The sequence below is a fragment of the Somniosus microcephalus genome, chromosome 12 (genome assembly GCF_052327205.1).
Source record: "Somniosus microcephalus isolate GS21.2 chromosome 12, FLI_Smic_1.0, whole genome shotgun sequence".
Classification (NCBI taxonomy): domain Eukaryota; kingdom Metazoa; phylum Chordata; class Chondrichthyes; order Squaliformes; family Somniosidae; genus Somniosus; species Somniosus microcephalus.
The window spans coordinates 225,684,138-225,706,982 of NC_140998.1; the positions used below are offsets into that span (position 1 = coordinate 225,684,138).

General features: G+C 49.0%; 1 protein-coding gene and 1 pseudogene across 1 annotated transcript; both read right to left on the bottom strand.

Annotated features, from left to right (window-relative positions):
* LOC147110207 (histone-lysine N-methyltransferase PRDM9-like) overlaps positions 1-22,845 on the bottom strand; it is a 284,616-nt pseudogene that overhangs the window by 50,459 nt on the left and 211,312 nt on the right.
* LOC147110208 (G protein-coupled receptor 55-like) lies at positions 12,586-13,545 on the bottom strand. Its single transcript, XM_086004154.1, has one exon. It carries the CDS (start codon positions 13,543-13,545, stop codon positions 12,586-12,588), a length of 960 nt encoding a protein of 319 aa, XP_085860280.1.

A 22,845-nucleotide genomic window follows, 5' to 3' on the forward strand; every position in this document is an offset into this window, starting at 1 on the left:
TTCGACTTGAAAGGGAATGCATTCGTCCACTGCACACACTGCAGCCCTTTCAATGTCCTGTTTAATACTGGTGAAAGCCTCCCGAGCTTCAGCTGATAGTGGGAAGGACGTCGATTTAATGAGGGGTCAGGCCTTATCAGAGTAATTGGGCACCCATTGGGCATAATACGAAAAAAATCCCAGGCACCTTTTTAAAGCTTTGGGATTGTGTGGCAGGGGCAGTTCCTTTAGGGGGCGTAATCGGTCAGGGTCCGGTCCAATTACGCCATCTTCCACCACACAGCCGAGGATACAGAGACGGGTTGTGTTGAAGACACATTTGTCTTCGTTGTAGGTTAGATTCAGCTTTAGGGCAGTTTTTAAAAATCTCGCAAGATTTAGATCGTGGTCTTGCTGGTTGTGCCCGCAGATAGTGACATTGTCCAGATAGGGGTAGGTAGCTTGTAGTTTATTCTCGTCAACCATGCGGTCCATCTCACGTTGGAAGACCGAGACCCCATTTGTTACCCCGTAGGGCACTCTGAGAAAATGGTAGAGGCGCCCGTTCACCTCGAAGGCGGTGTATGGGCGGTCCTCCATTCTAATGGGGAGCTGGTGATACGCGGATTTGAGGTCGATAGTCGAGAAGACTCGGTATTGCGCAATCTGGTTGACCATTTCTGATATGCGGGGTAAAGGGTAGGCGTCCAGCTGGGTATAAATATTAACAGTCTGGTTGTAGTCAATTACCATCCGTTTCTTTTGGCTATTTTTAACTATGACTACTTGGGCACGCCACGGGCTGGTACTGCATTCAATAATGCCTTCCCGCAGGAGACTGTCCACTTCCGCCTTGATAAAGTGTCTGGCTTCCAGGCTGTACCGTCTACTTTTGGTCGCTATGAGCCTACAGTTCGGAGCGAGATTAGCGAATAAAGAGGGCGGGCTGATTTTTAAGGTTGATAGGCCACAGACTGTGAGTGGCGGCTGGGACCCGCCATATGCTAGCGTGACACTTTCGTGGTGGCACTGGAAGTCCAGGCCCAAGATTACATTAACACAGAGTTCTGGCATCACGAGGAGTTTAAAATCCTTGTAGTCCGTGCCTTTTACAGTCAGTGTTACCACACAGTAGTCCAAAATGTCCGAAGTGTGGGGCTTAGCAGCCATAGCAATTCTGCTCCATGTAGGGGTTACCGTTAATGAGTGCCGCCGTACCAGGCTAGGGTGGATAAAACTCTCGGTACTCCCACAGTCAATTAAACATTTCGTTAAATTCCCGTTTACCTGTATGTCCATCATGGATTTTGTCAACGGGTGTGGCCTGGATTGATCCACCGTGATCGAAGCCACTGTTGGGCCCTGGGCGGCCGTTGAGTCGGGAAAAGATGGCGGATCCCAAGATGGCGGCCCGCACAGCACGCACGAGGTGGTGACGGAGTTGGAAATCGGATTCCCCCTGCAGACTTTGCTAAAATGCCCCTTTTTCTTACATTTGAAGCATGTAGCGTCCTTCGCTGGGCATCGTTGTCTGGGGTGCTTGGCCTGGCCGCAGAAGTAGCATTTCGGGCCTCGAGACATTGCCGCTGTAGTAGGACTCCTGGGTGAACTTCTGTGTGGGGACTCCGGCGGTGTAGAGCTGGTCTGAGACCTGGATGGGGAAGATGGCTGATTCCAAGATGGCGGCCCCCTCGGCGCGCACGAGGCGGTGAGGGCCGCATGGCCGGAAGAATAAGAGCCAGAGTTTCTCTGGGCCACGTCCAGCGATCGCGCAGTGGCCACTGCCTTTTTTAAGTCCAGGACCTCCTTCTCTAGCAGTCTCTGCCGGATATAATTCGATTTGAGGCCCGTGATGAAGGAATCGCGGACCAATTCGTCAGAGTACGCGTTGGCCGTCACGGCCTTGCAGTTACAGTCCCGGACCAGGTCCTTTAGGCCCTGTAAGAAATCGTCCATTGATTCCTCTGGTCGCTGCCTGCGTGTAGCCAGCAGATGTCTGGCGTACACTTCGTTTACCGGCCTCTGGTATTGGGCCTTCAGGATAGTGATGGCCTCCGTGTAAGAGGTGGCATCCCGGATGAACAAATAAATCCGATGACTTACACGAGTAGTCAGTAGACTCAGTTTATCTACCTCGCTAGCGGATGAGGCCCCCGCGAAGAGTTCGAAGCATTTGAGCCAGTGTCCAAATTGATTTGATGCTTCAGCAGAATGTGGATCCAAGTCCAGACGCTCTGGTTTTAGGAGTCGATCCATCCTAGTAGTCTTTAGTGATTAAAATTGATGGGCCTTCAATAACCACAAAACTAGAAGTTATAGACTTAAACAAGTTGGCTTTTAATCACTAAGATCAGAGCTAACATCTCAACACGCCGACTGGTTCACAGGAATGAGTCATACAGATCCTGGGATCTTTATGTAAGAGAAGTCAGGGGCGGAGCCAAGAGCCAAGACCTGGAACCTCCCAGGTTAGTCGGGAAAGAGGAAGTGAAACTATACACAGTGGGAGAGGGTAATATACATGAGTGCAAAACGAATACAGGATCAAGACAAACAGATTTCATTACAGAATCTCACTCAGATAATGAGCTCAAACCTCCAGCATGGGGCACAAAACTAGAAAAAAGAGTGCTGTCAAATGGGGCAAGCTAACACAAGCCAAAATGGTGCAGTTATAGGATAAGGTTCTGTAAGTACTGGGCATATATTGTATGCTTTAAAATCCCAGTTAAAACTGGACACATAAAAGTAAAAAAATCTATTGAAGGAATAAGTGTAGACATAAATGATCAAGTACAGAGTGAAACACTACAGTGCCAGTCCTGTTCTGACCATTGAAATATCATCTGTGGAATAATGTTACATTGATATTCTGTAGTTTTTTTGGTTCAATTAGCTTTTGGCATCCTCCATTTTCTGTTCAGTCTGTGTTGGGCAAGCCCAGTGCCACCAGAACAACTATAAATGAGCCCTAGAAGGAGGGCACTGTTACATCCGTGTAATAATAAGAAAAGGACTGCAGAGAACGGTACAACAGGTGTTTACTCAACGTGGTTCAAACTGCAACTGACTGTACAGATCACTACTCAGGGTTTATATACAGGTGTTGTCACTGCCGGTTCTACAGGATACAGGAGCTGTAAAAAGTAGCTCTCCCCCTTAAAGGTTCATACATTACAATTCCTCCCCTTTTAGATTAACAGTACCATAACACTCATTTAACAATTAAATATCAAACTAATTACAATTAACACTTTTAACATGCAACATTAACTGAAAATAGTCTATTTATAAATTCAGTCTTTGGGGAGGCTTCCTGATTCTTTCTGGATAACGCCTTTCCCGAGTGTCTCGCTCTTGGTGCGGAGGCGATTCTAACACTCTGTCATCAGTTGATTCATCAGCTTCCAATGCTATTGTTTCTGAGGTAGATGCGACCTGTACGTCGGGTTCCTCACCAGGTACGGATGGCCGAGACATGGGGTTGACTCGTTCCTGTGACTCTAGGATCTGGTCAGCATGGCGTCTCACAATGTTCTCCCCAACGTCCACTGTGTACATTAGTGGCCCCTGCCATGTGCATATCGTTCCTGGTTGCCATTTCTCTGTTCGGTAGTCGTGGGCCAAGACTGGTTGCCCTACATTGAAGCTCCTTGTCGGCTTCTCATTGATGTGCTGGAATTGCTTACTCTCAACATCTCTTCGTACATTTGGTCTGAGCAAATCCAGACGAGATTTCAACCTTCGGTTAAAGAACATCATGGCTGGGGCCTGGTTGGTGACTGCATGTGTCGCATTTCTGTAGGCTAACAGGAAATTGTCCACCTTATGCTGCAGTGGAATGTCGTCATCGCACATGGCCTTTACTGCTTTTTTAAAGGTTTGTACGAAACTCTCAGCCAATCCATTTGTGGCTGGATGATACGTGGCGGATGTGTAGTGCCTTACCCCATTCCTTTTCATAAATCTTTGAAACTCTTCGGACACAAACTGTGGTCCGTTATCAGAGCAAATCTGCTCTGGCAAGCCGTTCCTGGCAAAAATGGTCCGTAGGACTGCAATAGTTTTCTCCGTGGTGGTGGAGGACATTTTGATCACTTCAGGCCATTTCGAGCGCGCATCCACGGCTATTAAAAACATTGAGTCCATGAATGGACCAGCAAAATCAATATGCACCCGTTGCCATGGAGATGAGGGCCACTCCCATGGGTGTAGAGGGGCATGTGGCGGTGCATTTTGGACCTTCTGGCATCCTGAGCAGCTCTTTGTCAGTTCCTTGATTTGCTGATCGATCCCCGGCCACCACACATAAGCCCTAGCAAGGCTTTTCATTTTCACCCCTCCCAGATGACCTTCGTGAAGCTCATTGAGCACTCTCTCCCTTAACTTGGGTGGAATTACCACTCGGGATCCACACATCAAGGTCCCCTGGCATACTGACAGCTGTTCTCTTCTGGATGAGAATGCTGGCAACAGTGAGTCGCCATGTGCTAGCCATCCCTTCACCATCAAATCATATACCCGAGACAGTGTCAGGTCATTTCGGATCTCCTTCTCTATATCAGCGTTAGTTACTGGCAAGCATTCAATTATAGTCGAATGAAATATTTCGACAGGATGCACTGCTGGTGCTTCCTCTGCAGTAGGCAGTGGCAGGCGTGATAGCCCATCAGCGTTTCCATGCTGTTTCGTGCCCTTATACTCAATTTCTTATTGGTGCGCCCCTAGAAAAAGGGACCATCTTTGTAGCCGTTGCGCAGTCATCACCGGAACGCCCTTCTTTGGATTAAAGATGGAGACAAGTGGTTGGTGGTCAGTCAGCAAGGTGAACTTCTGCCCGTGCAGATAGTGATTGAACTTTTTCACTCCCCACACTAGGCTGAGGGCCTCCCTGTCAATCTGGGCGTAGTTACGCTCGGCTGAGGTTAGTGACCGAGACGCAAAGGCTACTGGCCTCTCCGAGCCGTCCGGGAATTTGTGCTACAGCACCGCTCCAATGCCATAGGGTGATGCATTACACGCCAACCGAATTGGTAGTGCTGGGTTGAAATGAGCCAACACCTCTTTTGATGTGATCAATGCTTTGCTCTTCTGGAAAGCTCGTTTATATTCATTACTCCACTTCCATGGTACCCCCATTTGCAGTAGGGTGTTCAGTCGGCAAGAACTTATGGTAGTAGTTCACCAGCCCGAGGAACGACCTCAGTTGTGACACATTTTCCGGTGCTGGAGCCTTGACTACTGCCTCAATCTTTTCAGGGGACTTATGTAACCCCTCTTTATCAATAACGTGGCCACAATACGAGATCTGCTTCTGGATAAACTCGCATTTGTGGCGATTACCTCGGAGCCCATATTCCTTCAATCTAGCGAGCACCTGCTCCAGGTTGGCGAGGTGATCACTGTCATTTTCGCCCGTGACCAGGATGTCGTCCAAATAACACTGGGTCCCTGGAATCCCTTGCAGGACTTGTTCCATTGCCCTTTGCCAAATAGCCGGAGCTAATGCTACCCCGAATACCAGCCGGTTGTATTGGTAGAGACCTTTATGAGTGTTGATCGTGAGGTACTGTTTCGAGGCTTCTTCTACCTCCATTTGCAGGTACGCCTGGGCCAGATCAATCTTAGTGAAGCGTTTCCCTCCAGATAGCGAGGCGAAAATATCTTCAATCTGCAGAAGTGGATATTGTACAGTGTGAAGGACTGGGTTCACTGTCACCTTAAAGTCCCCACAGATGCGAACCTTCTTTGGTTCCCCAGGCATATTACTCAACGACCTCTTCATTACAGGAATGATGGGTGTAGCCCACTCGCTCCAGTCCACTTTGGACAGTACTCCTGAACGTTCCAAACCTTCAAGCTCTGCTTCGACGGCTGGGCGGATCGCATAAGGTACCGGTCTGGCCTTAAAAAAATTTGGGCTTGCATTTTCCTCTATTTTGATCGTCGCTGTTATGCCTTTTAGTGTTCCAAGTCCCTGCTGGAACACTTCTTGTGCGTCAGTTAGCATTTTTGACAGTCGTCCAGGTGTGACGTCGTCATCCTTTTTGGCATCTACAGTCAGTGCTTGTATGGAATGCCAATCTAGCTGTATCTTCCGGATCCATTCACATCCTAGTAGTGGTGGTCCTCCATCTGGCAATACATATAGGTCCATTTTTAGTGTTTCCTTGCCATTATATATAACGTTCACCCTTATTTTTCCTTTGGGGTAGACTTTTTGCCCCGTGTACGTCTTCAAGACAATCTTTGTATCTCTCAAGGGTATATGTGAGAATAGCCGCTTGTAGTCCCTTCGGTTTATGACTGTTAGGGCTGATCCTGTGTCCAATTCTATTTTCACTTGGACTCCTGCTATCTTGAGCATGACCCAGATAGTTTGGTGATCCTCCGTTTTGATCACATTATGTAGTTTCAGACAACCCAGCTCCTTGCTTCCGGCGTCTGTATCACTCTTCTGTTCGTCTGAACTACTCTCCGTCACCTTATGTACCTTCTTGTACTTCTCCTGTGGAGATTTCTTGCTGCTGGTTTTCTTTCCCGACCTGCAGACTCTTGCTATGTGTCCTACTTTTCCACACTGTCTGCACACTTTGTCCTTGAACCAGCAATCATTATGGTCGTGTGTTGTTCTGCCACAGCGATAGCACTTCACTGTTCCATATGACATTTCATTTGTGCCATATTCTTGCGGTCTCCATTGTATCTCTGCAGTGCCCCGTGCTGCTGCTTCGTGTGATACTACAATGCTGAAAGCCTTGTCCAGCGTAAGATCCTTTTCTGATAGAAGCCGTTTCTGGGTTCCTTCACTTTGAAGCCCACACACAAACTTGTCCCTTAAAGTATCTGCTAGTCCCGTTCCAAACTGGCAGTGTTTCGATAGCTTGCACAGTTCCGTTAAATACTCAGCATTACTTTCATCTTTATGCTGGTTCCTCGTGGCAAATGGCGACACCCTGTGGGTTTCGTGCGCTGCTCCTGCACTGCTGCCAATGCCGCGCTCTGCGGTCCTCGTGGCAATGGCAGCGCCTCGCGTTTTCCTGCGCGCCTCTCTCCCCCGTTGATGCTGCTCGGCCCTTGACCACCGACTGCGCTCTGCTCTCTCTCGTCTCTCTCCCCCATTGACGCCGCTCGGTCCTGAACACCGGCTGCACCCTGTGCGCTCTGCCCTCTCTCTCTCCCCCGTCGATGCTGCTGGGCCTTTTTCTGTGCTGCTCGGTCGGGCTCTAGCCCGTCGCTGTCCGGGAAGGATCTGCGCAGAACCTGTTGCCAGCCCGTTTTGCTGGACCACCGTGGCTGGAAAGCCAAGCCTGGCTCTCGACAGCCTCCCCTGCGATGCTCAAATCTCCGCTGAATGACTGGGCGGTTGCCTGTGGTTGACGCCCGTGCTTCTGGACTCGACCTTCTTCCACTGTTCTCTAGGAGCGAATCCCTGGGAGGTGATGCAGAGTTGCAGGTAGGTTCAAATCTGCTCGTCGCCACTGTTACGTCTGTGTAATAATAAGAAAAGGACTGCAGAGAACGGTACAACAGGTGTTTACTCAACGTGGTTCAAACTGCAACTGACTGTACAGATCACTACTCAGGGTTTATATACAGGTGTGGTCACTGCCGGTACTACAGGATACAGGAGCTGTAAAAAGTAGTTCTCCCCCTTAAAGGTACATACATTACAGGCACCATTGATTAAAATGGACAGCTCTGTGTATAACAATTTGGACCAATAACTTTGAATGTCCTTTGGTATCACCAGTCACTAAAAGCTTCTAATGAACAGTAGACACCACCGTGGTCGTATTCTTTGATCTCGCTTATGCATACCAAGATCGGAATATGAGCAAGGAATGAATAGAGCCTCTCCAGTGATCCAACACACCCTGGATCTGTGAATAACAACAACAATAAGAAATTGTATTTATATAGCACCTTTTAATGTAAGAAAACATCCTAAGGCATTTCACAGCAGTGCAATAGATGAAAATTGACAATGAGCCAAAGAAGAAGATATTAGATGGGGTGACTAAAAGCTTGGTTAAAATGTTAAGTTTTAAGGAGGTTCTTAAAGGAGGAGAGAGAGGTGGAGATGTTAATAGAGCAAATTCCAGAGCTTAGGACACAGGTGGCTGAAGGCACGGCTGCCAATGGTGGGGCGAAGGGAATGGGGGATGCACAAGAGGCCAGAGTTGGAGGACCACAGTTATTGGAGGGTTGTAGGGTTGGAGGAGGTTACAGAGATAGGATGGTGGATTTTGCCAGTCCCACGAACAGACACTAAAGGTTGTCTGAATTTCTCACCCTGCAAACAGGTGACCAAAGATGGACATGATTGGGCTGAAATGCAACTAAAAGTTGTGGAGCAGTCCCTTTAAATAATGAAAAAGGTTTTAAATTATGGAGCATCCAAAAGAAGTTATATATAACCATTGGAATGAGTGCTTAATGGGCACAATTTTGAGGCGGACAATCTTTTCTGCTTTACCTATTGAGTAGGATTGGCATCAGCTGTGCTTCCTCCTCCTGGCTGAAAGAAACGTCTTTAGGGAAATAACTTTGTACAGGTAACAAGAGGCAAGAAAGATGGTGAAGAATGTAAATTTTAAAATGCAGCCATGTGTAACATAAGATAGCAAAATAACAAGTTCTGTTCTTAATTAGTTTATTATGTGCAGCCAGAATACTTTTCAGGCAAAATTACAATATCCTCTTTTGCTTTTTGTAGGAGGTACAATGGGAGCATTAATTGCAGGAAGAAATGTGAGCGCAACGATAATTACAGAATCCAGATCAAGTACATTTTAGAGGAAGAAAAATAACATAAAGGAGTAATTAATTAAAATTCTGTACAAACAATATCCTCAAGTATGTTCATTTCCTTCTTGTGTAACCTGGTTTGAATTTGTATTCCTTGGAAAATTCATGATATAAAATGTTAAGATTATAATAACACTGGAGCCAGAATCTCCAAAATCATTGTTTATTCATTCAATTTTTTTCCTCATGGATATTACACAATTCTTCAATTTCCTTGAGTTGTCAGGTAGTTTTATCTAAATGGCAAATCTCTTCAAAGCTGTCACCAATATGACTGCATAATTGGCTGACAGGAATGGCAACTAACACAGGGTGAGTGTCATTTGGTGACGTTTTCTATCCTCATGAGATGAAGCAGTCTGCCAGACGGGCACGCCACTTATAATTTAATCTCACAGTAAGCATGTGAAAATATGATTACTTATAGGATACATAGATTTAAACTGTTCTATCAAATAGTGAGAACACAAAATCTAATTGTATGAGTTCAGGATTCTTCTCCATGTAGCTTTGGCTCCAACAGAGCCTGGGCCTCCTCGTCAGCAATGTCAAAGTCCAGCCCTCTTTGTGTAGCAAAATTGTGAAGGGCACAGCAGGCTAGAATTAGCTGGAGCATACTGGAGAGTCTTTCCCAATCTGTCCAGGCAGCAAAAGCATGCCTTTAAGACCACAATGGGCCTCTCGATGACCAATCTTGTAGAGACATGAGCCACATTGTTCCACTCCTCTGCTGCTGTTTGGGCCACTCCTCATGAGGTCATAAGCCATCCATTGATGTATTTTTTTTCACTGAAGAAGTCAGGGAGGGTTGAATTTCAAAGGATGACTGTATCACGGCAACTTCCAGCATATCTGACTTTGACGTGTAGGATCCTTTGCATGTTGTCACACACAATCTGTATGCCAAGGCAGTGGAAGCCCTTCCTATTGAGGGGATATTCTATGGGAGCATAACAATGTGGGTGGCATTGATTGCACCCTGGACCTTGGGAAATCCAGAAAACCTGTAAACCTGGATGGGCTATTCTTGCAGCTTCCTCACTGTGATGCCAAAAGTGATGAATTTGCCAGCTCTCCTGTAAAGTGAGCCAGTCACCTGATGAATGCATGTCTGTACTGCAGCCTGGCCAATATTACAGAATGCCCAAAGCTGCCTGCACTGAATCTGTGCCAAAAGAAGTTGAGCGTGGTGGTCACCTTCATCGAAACAAAAAGAGCAGTGCAGGAAGATGAGCGTTGCTGCAGGTCCTCATGGAGATGCCCTATTGTCTCTTTGGTGTAGTGCACTCTTCTTATACACAGCTCCTCAATAAGGCCCTCATATAACCAGGGTACATTCTATAGGGAGGATAATATCTGGTGGATTGCATTCTACTTAGATACTGGCTGACTCTCTTTTTCTCTATCCCGTGCTACTGCTCCTCCTCCGTGCCCATAGGAAATGCCATATATGCTCCTGAAAAGCCCTGACTGTGGGTAATGGTTGAAGTGGGTGTGGGGGGTGAAACATTGCTGATCATCTGACCCTGTCAGAAGCAAGTGCAAATCTCTTATAGACAGAATCCTAAAAAGAATTGCTGCAAAAAACAGCTGCAGAAATTGCGAGTGAAACTCTCCAACTCTTCAGGCTCAGAGACCCCTTACCTCCTGATCCTGGCAATTACTGGTCCTTATGAGTCTCAGTCTAAATCACCCTCAGTACATTGCGAGTAAAAAAAAAGGAAAGCTGCAGTGTCACTGGCTCTCATAATATATGTAAATTAGGGGGCGTCGGGACTGAACGGGCAGATCGATCGCAGGAAGAGCCAAAAAGCCTGAGAGAATTCGGGGGTTGAAAAATCAGTGAAAACGGTTTCTGCCCAATTTTCCTGCCACAAACATTATGCACCAGAAATAGGCTGCAAATGGCAAGGAAATTCACCCCCCTCCTTATACTTTTAAAGAAACGAACACCGTTTTTTTCTTTTATCAGCTAACACCAGAATGCAATCAGCTTGAAGCTTTATGGCCTATGCTTCAAGCAAAATATGAGCTTGCAGGCAAATATGGCCATTTATGACTTTTACTCACAGATGACTGTGTGAAATATTGAAAATGGTCCCACCATTTCATCTATTTTTTGCACGTTCTTACATGAAGATTTCAACATTCAAAGTTCAGAAATATCTTTCTTGAGAAACCATCTTTAGCAATGCAATCATAATTGGCCATTGTAGGAATTTCTAGCTTATAGATTGAAAATGATTGGTACCTGCACTGAAAGAAGGCGCTCATGCTGTGATTGAACCAGTAATGAGAATTATAGGAAGTACATTGAAATCTCAGAAAGATCACATATTACTTTAAGGGGTAATTGATATCTAAAGAATGACACCATTGCTGACTTCAAGATCCCACCACCAAACGTATCTTCCCCTCCCCTCCCCTTTCAGCATTCCGCAGGGACCGCTCCCTCCGAGACACCCTAGTCCACTCCTCTATCACCCCAAACAGCCCTTCCTCTTCGCCTGGCACCTTCCCGTGCAAGCGGAGGAGATGTAACACCTGCTCCTATACCTCCCCCCTTCCCACTGTCCAGGGCCCCAAACACCCCTTCCAGGTGAAACAGCGATTTACTTGTACTTCTCGCAATCTAGTATACTGTATTCGCTGCTCACGATGCGGTCTCCTCTACATTGGGGAGACCAAACGCAGATTGGGTGACCGCTTTGCGGAACACCTCCGTTCAGTCCGTAAGGGTGACCCCGAGCTTCTGGTCGCCTGTCATTTTAATTCACCGCTCCATTCCCACTCGGACCTCACCGTCCTTGGCCTCTTGTATTGTTCCACGGAAGCTCAACGTAAACTCGAGAAACAGCACCTCATCTTCCGATTAGGCAGTCTGCAGCCTTCCGGACTCAATATCGAGTTCAACAATTTCAGATCATAAGCTCGGCCCCCATTTCATTTTCTCTTGTAATTGTTCCACTCCTTTTCCCTCCCCCCCCTTTCCTTTTGTTTCTCTCTCACACCTGGCAGCTATCTTTTGCCCTGCCAGTACACTTTACACCTAATCCCAGCCTATTACCATCTCGTCTAGCTTCTAATCTCTTTTACTTCTTTTGTTTCTTTTATTCTTTTGTCCGATCGCAGCCCTGCCTCCGATCTAGTTTCTTTTCTTTCCAGTTTTGAAGAAGGGTCCAACCCGAAACGTCAACTCAAATTTCTCTCCACGGATGTTGCCTGACCTGCTGAGTTTTTCCAGCATTTTCTGTTGTTATTACCATTGCTGACTTATTTATCCTCTTCTTTTATCAAATGGATTGGGATGAAATCAAACTCATTTGTCCATTCATTTTGATGTACAAAAGTCATGTTTTCAGCATATATCATTCTTAAAAAGAAAGCAATTTCCATGTGTTTGAATGGGTTTGCATGGCTGTCTCACTGTTGGTCACTCAGCACTACCCTTCTGGTCACAGCTCTCATGAAAATAAAACATTATACGTGATCTTATGAAAGTTTAAATATGATTCAATGTATTTTATAACCATGTGGAATTAGCTATATAAGTTTGCGTCATAGTAATAAGCTTCAATTTTATTTTTTAGAAAAAGTAATCGCACTGAAGTGTTTGAGATTTAACAGATGAATATATGATAGATTTTTGTCAGGCAAGGGTATTAGGGTTATGGAACCAAGATGGGTAAATGGAGTTAAGATACAGATCAGCCATGATCTCATTGAATGGTGGAACAGGCTTGAAGGGCTGAATGGCCTACTTCTGTTCCTATGTTCCCCTGAATATTTTAGTCATCATAAGCCTGAGTGCTGTGCAGCTCGGCTGTTCTGAACAGATAGGACACAAAGGTTTACATTGTTTCTGCTAGACTTCCTTTTACTTTGATTAAAATACTCACGGACCTCTACGGAAGCAAAATAATAAACAATTGCATCCAGGCAGCAGTTCACATTAGCCACACACATGGACACATTAATAAACATGCGGACATTTTTCAGCATTTCACAATCTAGCCATAACCTCTCCGCCAAAAACTGAAGCAAAATTCCTGCGTGAAAAGGCACGTAGCAAATAAAAAAGATGATTAGATTTGTAGCGACAATTATTATGCTTCGGCTAAAAGCAATGCTTCTCTGGAGTTGCTGTTTTCTTTTGCAGAGAGTCACGATGATCTGAAATGAGCAAAAGCTCAAAATGAAAGAAGGAATTATAAATCCAACCAGTTCAATAGCAACTACAATCCAGACACTGGTGGGTTTCTCAGTCTTTTTCAGAAAGCAAGTTGTATGGTTGGTGTTTTCAATGGTAACTTTTATTTGCAGGACAATTCTTATCAAACACACAAAAGTCCAGGTTGCACCACATGTAATTGCGGCTTTCATTGGTGACCTGAAGCGATTTGCCCTAAGCGGGTGCTTTATTGCGATGTATCGATCCACGCTTATGCAGACGATGATGTAGATGCTCACATACATGTTCACAAAATATAGGCATTCGAGAAATGCGCAGAAACCTGATCCAAGTTCCCAGGGCTGATTGTAGCTGTACATCTTGAAGGGTAAAGACAGGAGCAGTACAGTGTCTGCAACACCCAGGTTTGTCATGTAAATGGTGGTCTCTGTCCATTTCCTGAATTTCCAGCAGAATACCCACAGGGCCATCACATTGAATGGTAATCCCAGTAGAAACGTTGGGGTGTACATTCCAAACTGAAACACCTTCACTTCCTCATTCACTGAAATACTGCAATTCATCTTTCCAATCCGCTAAGCTGTAAAATATCAATATAATATATATACAAAGAAGGGGATACATTGTTTGTATGAACATGAAGCTTTGGTCAACAGGCAATCAACTTCTTACCTGGATTTCTTCAATCAAGGATATATTTTTCCAACAATCATTGAGTTGTATACCGTGGGATCCTTTAATAATAAAAGCTTATCTACACAACGCCGTTACGTTAGTAAACCTGCAGTTTCATTGTATCAGGAACTGACTGACTGGGATGCATAGGAAGGTAGATCTTTTGCATCTGTCATGATATCAGTTCCATTTCTGGAGCAGTGTTAGCCGACAGCACTGAGTTATAACAACATAAGAAAAGTCAATTATGTGAAAAGTTCTGTTGGTCCTTCTCTCTAGTACCTTAGCTTTCCCATTTTCACATCCAACTGCGTTATGAAGATCCCCAACATTACAAACATGTATTATTCTCTGAGTAATATAGTTCTTCCTAACATCTATTTAAATTTACTTTTCACTAATTTAATTTGAGATCCTCTGTCCTGCTTTCCTCTACAGCTCCTCAAAATTCCTGGATCTGGAAGGACGGATCTACAGCACAATAGCAGTCAGGGGAGGGGAGAACGTGAATCTGGCTGGTTCAGCCCCTTCTCGGCCCTGTCAGTATTCCTGTTGGGTCCATAGCAGGCACATCCAGTTACTCGACATTGGGAAGGCATGGGCCTAGAAATTCAGTATAGCCACTTTTGGGGCGGTAAAGTCGGGCGGCCGCTAAAGTTTGCGCCCGCCGGAAAGTGGAGGCCACTTCGCCGATATTCAGTAGCTTTGGCCAAGGAGTTTGCTCGAGCGCTAAAACTGGCGATGCACGGCTATCTTTAGGCGCTAAGCCGGCGGTGCAGACTGATACCGCCGAGGCCGGGCGCAGCGCGGGTGCGGTCATGTTTTGATTGACAGCAGACACCCTGGCGCCGGCCAGCTCTTAAAGGGGGAAGGGTCGACTTGGTCTGCTGCCACGCCCTGGATACTGCAGCCCTCCAGCTAGGCCTAAACACTGCTGCTGGAGAGAAATAGCGCCAGGAAGGATGCAGAGGGCCCGTGAGCGAGCGCAGCGCTTCTCTGCCCATGATTTAAAGGTGCTGGTTAGGGCTTTGGAGAGGAGAAGCCATATCTTGTTCCCGGACAGTGGCAAGAAGCCTCCCACCAGGGTGTACAGGAGAGCCTGGAGGGATATCGCCCAGAGGGTCACAGCCACCTGCGATGTCCCCAGGACTGGTGTCCAATGCCGGAAAAAGTTTAACGACCTCACTCGGATTGCCAGGGTGAGTACCCTTTCCAGTGTCCTCCTCATCCTTGCATGTGCACCTCACATTATGGGCAAAGGGACCTCAAAGGCCTAATGGCCAGCCCTCATCCAGCAGCTATGGCACTGGCATGAACATCAATTGCACTTTCTGCACTTTACACACTGGCCAAGATTTCGACCATGGGAGGCAGTGCACACAACAACAGGGCACCACACTGTACTTAGAGGCCGTCCTTTCTCTTGCAGGCCAAGCTGGCCCAGAATCTGAAGAGCCGGACTGTCACCGGGGGAGGCCGTCCCCAGTTCCAGCAGCTCAGTGACCTGGAGGAGCGCGTGGGTCGACTCATGGGTGGCTGGCTGATTGGCCCCGTTGCATGTGGCGATGCCGACCCTGTGCTGGGCCCCAATGGTAAGGACATGACCTTTTGGACCTCTCTCGTTCCCCTAGTGCTTCAGATCTACATCCTTTGCCACTGTCCGACCAATGCGCAGAATGCCACCACTCATGCCTCCCTCGCTGACGCCCTGTCCCCACTCTAAAGCTACTCTTGTGCCTTCCTGCTTTCAGCTGGTGAGGAGGAGGTCCCTGAAGCTGCGAGTGTCAGTCCCTCGGAAGAGGAGGAGGAGGAGGAGCAAGAGGAAGGCGGCCCATCGGGGGAACCCTCATCCGCGCCAGGGGATGGCAATGGAGGGGACACGTCTTCCCTGGAGGAGAGCCAGGGGGAAGTGTTGCAGGGGGGTGTAGCTCCTGTGCCCAGTGGCGTCCAGCCACGCGGGAAGGGTCGGGCAGCTCGGCTGCCTTCTCCCCAGAGGGGGGAAGTGTTGCAGGGGAGTGTAGTTGCTGGGCCCAGTGGCGTCCAGCCACGCGGGAAGGGTCGGCCACCTCGGCGGCCTTCTCCCCAGAGGGAGAGTCCGGCCTCCAGTCCGGAGACGGTCCTCGCCCAGGAGGTGCGTCTCCTTGATCAAATGTCCGCGGACTCGGATCGTCGGCACACCGAGTTCATGGGGGTTGTGGCACGGTTGCCTGAGGCCATCGAGTCCCTGGCTCATAGTGTGTCCGATTTCGGGGCCTCACAGGCCAGGGGTTTCGAACAACTCGCGGCAGCACAGGCCAGGGGTCTTGAACAATTCGGGGCAGCACAGGATGCGAGTCAGGCCGAATTGAGGGCAGCACAGGACGCGAGTCGGGCCGAATTCAGGGCAGCACAGGACGCGAGTCGGGACGACTTCAGGGCAGCACAGGCAGCGAGTGGAGAGTTGATGAGTGGTGCCGTGCAGTCACTGGCTGGTCTGATGCGGGCACAGACCAGGGCAGTACGGGCACTCACTGCTGCCACACTCGCTGTGTCAGGCAGGCATCGCCGGAGCACCCGCCGCGCTGCAGCAGCACAGTGGTCTGGCCTTCACCAGATTGCTGCGCTTGCTGCAGTGCCAGCCCGGCCGAGTGCCAGTGTCTCAGGTGAGCAGCGAGCGCCTGGCATCAGCCAGCTTGCCCCCATTGCTGCAGCCGCCACTGCCACTCCCCCAGCGAAGCTGCCACGAGCTGCTGGAGAGACTGATGCTGCCCAGCCACAGCTGCAGCAGTCAGCAGCCGGCCCCTCGAGGGCCAGAGCTCGTCTAGGCCGACCCCCAAGGGCATCTGCCGTCACGCAATGTGCCCCTCAGGAGCCTTCCCCCAGCCTTGCAGCACCCACAGGGCCCAGGTTGAGGCGGAGCAGCAGATCGGCCAGGGGCCGGAAAAGGCTGGACAAGGACTCGCCCTCTCGGCACACAAAGTAGAGTGTGTTGGCAAATGTTTTTTTATATGGGGGTGGTTGTGTTGTCTATGGGGGGGGGTTCTTTTGGTAAGGCCGAGGATGAAGGCCATTTGGATGGACAAGTTTTGTTATTCCTCCCCAGGTTGTGGGAGTGAGATATGTTTTTGACTGTTTTTTGGGGGTGTTGTCTGTTTTTGGGTTTCATGTGGGAAGGGCCCTGAGTTTGTTCAATAAAGCTTTTTCTTTATTCAGCTTGTCCATGTGTGATGTTTCAAGTAGTTGTTGCGTTAACTGGCTGAGGGCTTGCGGAGTGGCTGCACTCATGTGCCTTCATTGCCACAAGCCATTCCCTGACAGGGGGCCTAGAAGTGTCGTTCAATAAGCCGTCGACAGACGGCCCTTGGACCTTGTGGCTCCCTCCTGGGCTGGTACTCCTCCTCCTCCTCCTCCTCCTCCTCCTCATGGTCCTCCTGCTCGTCCTCCTGAGGTGGTGGTCCAACGTGAGGTGGCAGTGCCTGAGTCCTGCGGATAGCCAGGTTGTGCAGCATGCAGCAAACGACGACGAACTGGGACACTCTATCTGGCGAATACTGCAGAGATCCGCCGGAGCGATCCAGGCAGCGGAACCGTTGCTTGAGGACGCCAATCGTTTGCTTTATGATGTTCCTTGTGGCTTGATGGCTTTCGTTGTATGCCTCCTCAGCAGGGGTCCTGGGCGCGCGGAGCGGGGTCATGAGCCATGTACACAAAGGATAGCCTTTGTCCCCGATAAGCCATCCTCTTGGGGGAGGCTGTGCCTGGAACATGTCAGCCACAGTAGTCTGGCGCAGGATAAATGCATCGTGGCTGCTGCCTGGAAAGCGGGCATTGACAGCTAGGATGCGCTGCCTGTGGTCACACACCAGCTGTACATTGAGGGAATGGTAGCCCTTCCGGTTGCGGTAATCCTCGGCATTGTCGATAGGTGCCCGCAAAGCCACATGCGTGCAGTCAATGGCGCCCTGCACCATGGGGAAGTCAGCGATCCTCGCAAATCCGACTGCACGCTGCTCCTGCCTCTCTAGGGTCATGGGGAAGGAGATGAATTGGTGTCTCCTTGTGAAAAGGGCATCGGTGACCTGCCGGATGCAGCGATGCACGGCGAACTGGGATATGTTAGCTATGTCCCCAGCAGCGGCTTGGAAGGAGCCGCTTGCATAAAAGTTCAGAGCCACCGTGACCTTCACTTCCACCGACAGAGACGTCCTGCACATCAGCTGTGGACGCAGATCTCTGTGAAGCAGCTGGCAGATCTCTGCAACCACCTCCCTTCTGAAGCGCAACCTCTTAACACACTGCGCGGCAGTCATGGTGAGATAGGACACCTGCTGGCGGTATTCCCTGAGTGGGTAAGGCCTACGTTGCCGACGCCTGATGCCCCCTCTGCGTCTAGGCATGGCTGCCCCTCTCACACAGCGTCTGCGAGCCCTTCGCACATAATGCTGGAACTGAGGGTTGGAACCCCATGCAGCCCCCAGAATATACTTGCAAACAATGAAATCACAATGAAGCAAATTTCCAAGCTCTGGCCAGAAGCCAAAAATACCTCTCCTATGTTGGGCCAAATCAGTAAGGTCTCTTCCTTGGTCTCTGTCCAGAAATCCGTTGCAGAAAATCATTGCAGCAAAATGGCTGGCCTTTATAGTTCAGTGTAAGTGCCCTTTAATTAGCGCTCCCCGAGGCCCGCAGGGCCTCTGCTGCGTTCCACTTCACAGTTCTTAACACCGCCACGCCCACATTGGGCGGGCGTGACTGAAGTTCCGGTTTGGGGCGCACAAAGGGCGTTGCACGACAAAATTACGTCATAAGTTGCGCGCGCAGCTGAGCGCACGCAAACACTTTGCGCCGGCGCTAAATGTCTACTGAAGTTGGGCGTAGGCGCAAATCGTCCTGCGCCCGGCCGCTAAGTGCCTAGCGCTCAAGATCTACTCCTCCTAAGGCGCTAACGGCTGGCGAACGCAACTGAATTTCTAGGCCTTTGGCTCTTAAAGGAAGGCCTCTAACTACACCACTTGCTCCCAGTCATGGGGGTTCTACAGTCTCCCTCATGCTGCAGCATGACAGGGAGATGGAGCAGAGGCAACAAACACAAGCAAAGAGGCCTTACCCACCTAGTGTCTTCAGGGAGCACTTCACCTACCTGTACCTAAGCCAAAAGCAGTGTGTTTGGCGGCTCCGCTTCACCAAGGAGGTGGTCAAAGAACTCTGCTTCCACTTGGAACCAGACCTGCAGCCCCAGAGCAGGGTGATGACAGTGCTGCCAGTGCCCCTCAAGGTGACCAAGGCCCTGAATATTTGTGCCACCGGATCCTTAGTCTGGAGCAGGAGACATAGCTAACATTTCCCAGTTTGCCGTCCATCGATGCATCCGGGAGATCACAGAGGTTCTGTACTCCAGGAGAAGGAACTTCATTTTCTTCTCTCTAAACAGGGAGAAGCAGGAGGAGCACGCACGTGTCTTTTCCAGGATATTGGGCTTCCCCATGGTGCAGACACATGGCTTTGTGGGCACTGCATGTCAATCTTGAAATGTACTGCAACTGCAAAGGCTACCACTCTCTTAAGGTGTAGTTGGTGTGTGACCATGCCCATCACATCATGATAGTGAATGCCCACTATTCTGGCAGCAGCCATGATGCCTTCATCCTGCACCAGTCCGGTGTGCCAGCAATCTTCCAGTCACCACATCGAATCTGAGGGTGGCTGCTTGGAGACAAGGGCTATCAACTCTATACCTGGCTGATGACTCCCCTCAGCAACCCCGCCACTCATGGCCAACAATCATATAATGACAGCCATGCTGCCACGAGGAACCTCATCGAGCAGACCATTGGGGTGCCTTGACTGCTCGGGAGGAGCCCTCCAGTATATGCCGAAGTGGGTGCTACCTCAGTGGCTGCAGCATGGCTGGTGGAAGGCTGCTGACTTTCCATGGGGAACATTGCAGATTGCCTTGCAGGACAACCTCGAACAACTCTGAGCCTAGAAGGCCCGGCTGTAAACTAAACCACATCGGCATGCGTGACAGCAGTCTGGGCTGGCTGGATGACAGGCAGCAGCACGGGCACTGGCGGAGTGGCAGGGGTGGGAGTACAAATGCAGTCATCCTGAGAGAGGACAGCAGGTTCTTGTTCCATGGAGCCACTGCCAATCCCCTGGGGCGGTGCCTCAGCATTCCTAGCCATCTGTTGGAGTGCCTTTCCACACTCGTAAATCCAGCCACGATGCCAACAGTCTGAGTTTGCATGGCAGCAAGCTGAGACTGCTTGGCAGAAGTCTGAGCTTCCACTGCAGCACTCAGACATTGGGTCACTTCTGCTTGTGCTGCAATGGAAGCTGTAACATCGCCCATCACACCCAGCATCATGGTTGGGTCCACAAGTGTCCTAATGGAGTTGCCCATCATTTCCTTCCAGGTAATAATGGGCTCCAAGCTCCGCACAAAGCCCCGTGCAATGTTGGAGCCGGACACCTCGATGCTCCTTGACAGTGACATGAGGCTCTCTGGCAGGCTTGCCATTGCACCAAGCAGTTATGTCTGCATGCCCATCACCCTTCTTCTGAAGGCCGCCCCATCGAAGTCCTCATCTGAGTCCTGTGCAGCAAAACCCGTGCACGAACCTGCCCTTGGGGAGCGCTACCCTTCCCCCCTGGCCTGGCTGCAGCCCACCCATGCCCGGTGACTCACCACATGCAGATTCCATCTCTATACTACCCTCTAAAGTTTGCGCAGTGCCATTTTCTGAGCTGGTGCCTGCGAGTGTCAGATCGCGTGACAGTGCCTCTTCTTCTCCATCACTCTACTCTAGTTCTTCCTGCATTGGTTGGGCTGGTGGCAGTTCTTGGGTATCTGAAAGGCGAAAGGCACAATGTTGGTTTGTGGTGAGGGGAGGGGGGAAAGCAAGATGTGCATGCTTACACTATTAGCAGCTTGAAAGTGAGAAAAGCTTGTGGGGTGAGAGGGAAGTGAGAAGAAGGATTAGCTATGAGCATACCATCATCATCAGTGCTTTCAACCTCGCCACGGCCTCGGTGATGGCCACTCCAATTATCTGCAGCACAGTCTCCTCCATTGCAATAAGGTTGTGCAGCCGTGCTTTCTCCCCGCCTGTCTGTTGCTGCTCATGCCAGTTGTGAGCCTCCTTGGCCTGCAAGAGAAAGGGAAGTATGCCAGTGAGTGTGGTGAATTGTGTTTGAGTGATGTGCCTGTCATGGTAGAATAGCCGACATTGTGTGCAAGCTGTGAGATGCGGGTGTAAGGCTTGTAGCAGTGGTAGTGTGTGAAGGTGAGGTGAAACAATGATTGCGAGGTATGAGTTGTGATTGCTAGACATTGTTGGTAGGTGAGTGACAGGGGTATGGGGCATTGAGCAGTATGTGAGGCTTGTGGTGGGATATGGCATTTAAAGATGCATTCACTCACCTTCCCCACTCATGTGAGGTTATTAAACGTCTTCCGGCACTGGATCCAGGTCCTGGTGGCAACACCGTGGGATTGACGGCTTGCGCAATCTCCTCCCAGTGCCTTCTGACAGTGTGTCTTGAAGGCCTCCTGCCCCCCTGAGGGTAGAGACTCTGTCTCCTTCTATAGACCCCCTGGACCAAGGCCTCCAGTGCTACATCAGCCAAGTGAGATGCCCTTTCTCTGCCCCCCTTCCCACTGTCCAGGGCCCCAAACACCCCTTCCAGGTGAAACAGCGATTTACTTGTACTTCTTGCAATCTAGTATACTGTATTCACTGCTCACGATGTGGTCTCCTCTACATTGGGGAGACCAAATGCAGATTGGGTGACCGCTTTGCGGAACACCTCCGTTCTGTCCGTAAGGGTGACCCCGAGCTTCCGGTCACCTGTTATTTTAATTCACCGCCCCATTCCCACTCAGACCTCCCCGTCCTCGGGTTCTTGCATTGATCCACGGAAACCCAGCGTAAGCTCAAGGAACAGCACCTCATCTTCCGATTAGGCACTTTACAGCCTTCCGGACTCAATATTGAGTTCAACAATTTCAGATCATAACCTCGGCCGCTATTACATTTTTATATATTTTTTATCCACACCTTTGTTTTGTGCCCTTCCCCCCCTTTTTTTCTCTCTCCCACATGGCAGCTGTCTCTCATTCTGCCAGCGTATTTCACACTTCACACTGTATCCATTTAATAAACGTCTAGAGCCGTCTTTTGTCTCTTTACTAGTCCTATCACCATCTCGTCTCATCTTGAATACCTCTTAATGTCTCTTCACTTCTCTTTTGTTCTCTCATCCCCATTTCCCAACCCCAAAACTGGCCTTTTAATCTGTTTCATTTCCTGTGTTTTCTCTCAGTCCTGACAAAGGGTTTCGACCTGAAACATTGACTCTATGATGTTGCCTGGCCTGCTGAGTTTTTCCAACATTTTCTGTTGTTATTGCCCTTTCTCTCCCTTGTTGCTCCATTGCTGCAATGAGGTACTTCTGCAACAAAGCACCTCCTCTTTAAGAAGCGCAGTCAGCCTTTCACTCTGCAGGCAAACTTTAATGGGAGAGCAGATTGCACCTGATATGGGTTCCCCTGTTGAGCACTGAGCCAACGAGCAGCACGTTTAACGCTGCGCTCAGCGTGCTGCCTGCACTATTTTCAATGGGCGAGGACAGATCGTGCATTACAATCCCCGTGCCCTTTTTCAGGCCTAAGTTAATTTCGCCCTCTATATATTTCGATACGTTCCTCCCTTAATCACCTTTTTTCAAGATTGTAAAGCTTCAGATTTTCTAATCTTTCTTCATTGCTCATTCCCTTTACACTTGGGATCAGTCTTGTTGATTCTCTTTGTACCCTTTCCAATGCATATAAATGTTTTTCTGTGGCTTGGTGAACAGACATAGTACTCCAAGAGTACAATTATATTAGTGCAGGTGTGCAGCGGTTTCACTTACTATGGAGGGAGTTCCGCTTTACTTTGCTCTGGAGGTAGGTCAGGTCCCAAATCCATATTTACACAAGTTTAGCTTTGGTGCAAAAAGGAAAAAGCACCAATGCTGAACTTATAGTGTAAAAGAAGCTAAGCATGGTCTGGCCAGTACACTGATCTATCTGTATGGCCCAGCATCCTATTATCTTTTGTAATTGTTTTGTCGCATTGTCTAGACATTGGAAGTGAGTCCACTACTCTACTCCGAGGACCAGTACTTCAAATTTATCAGGATTGAACTGATGTTGCCCACTCGCA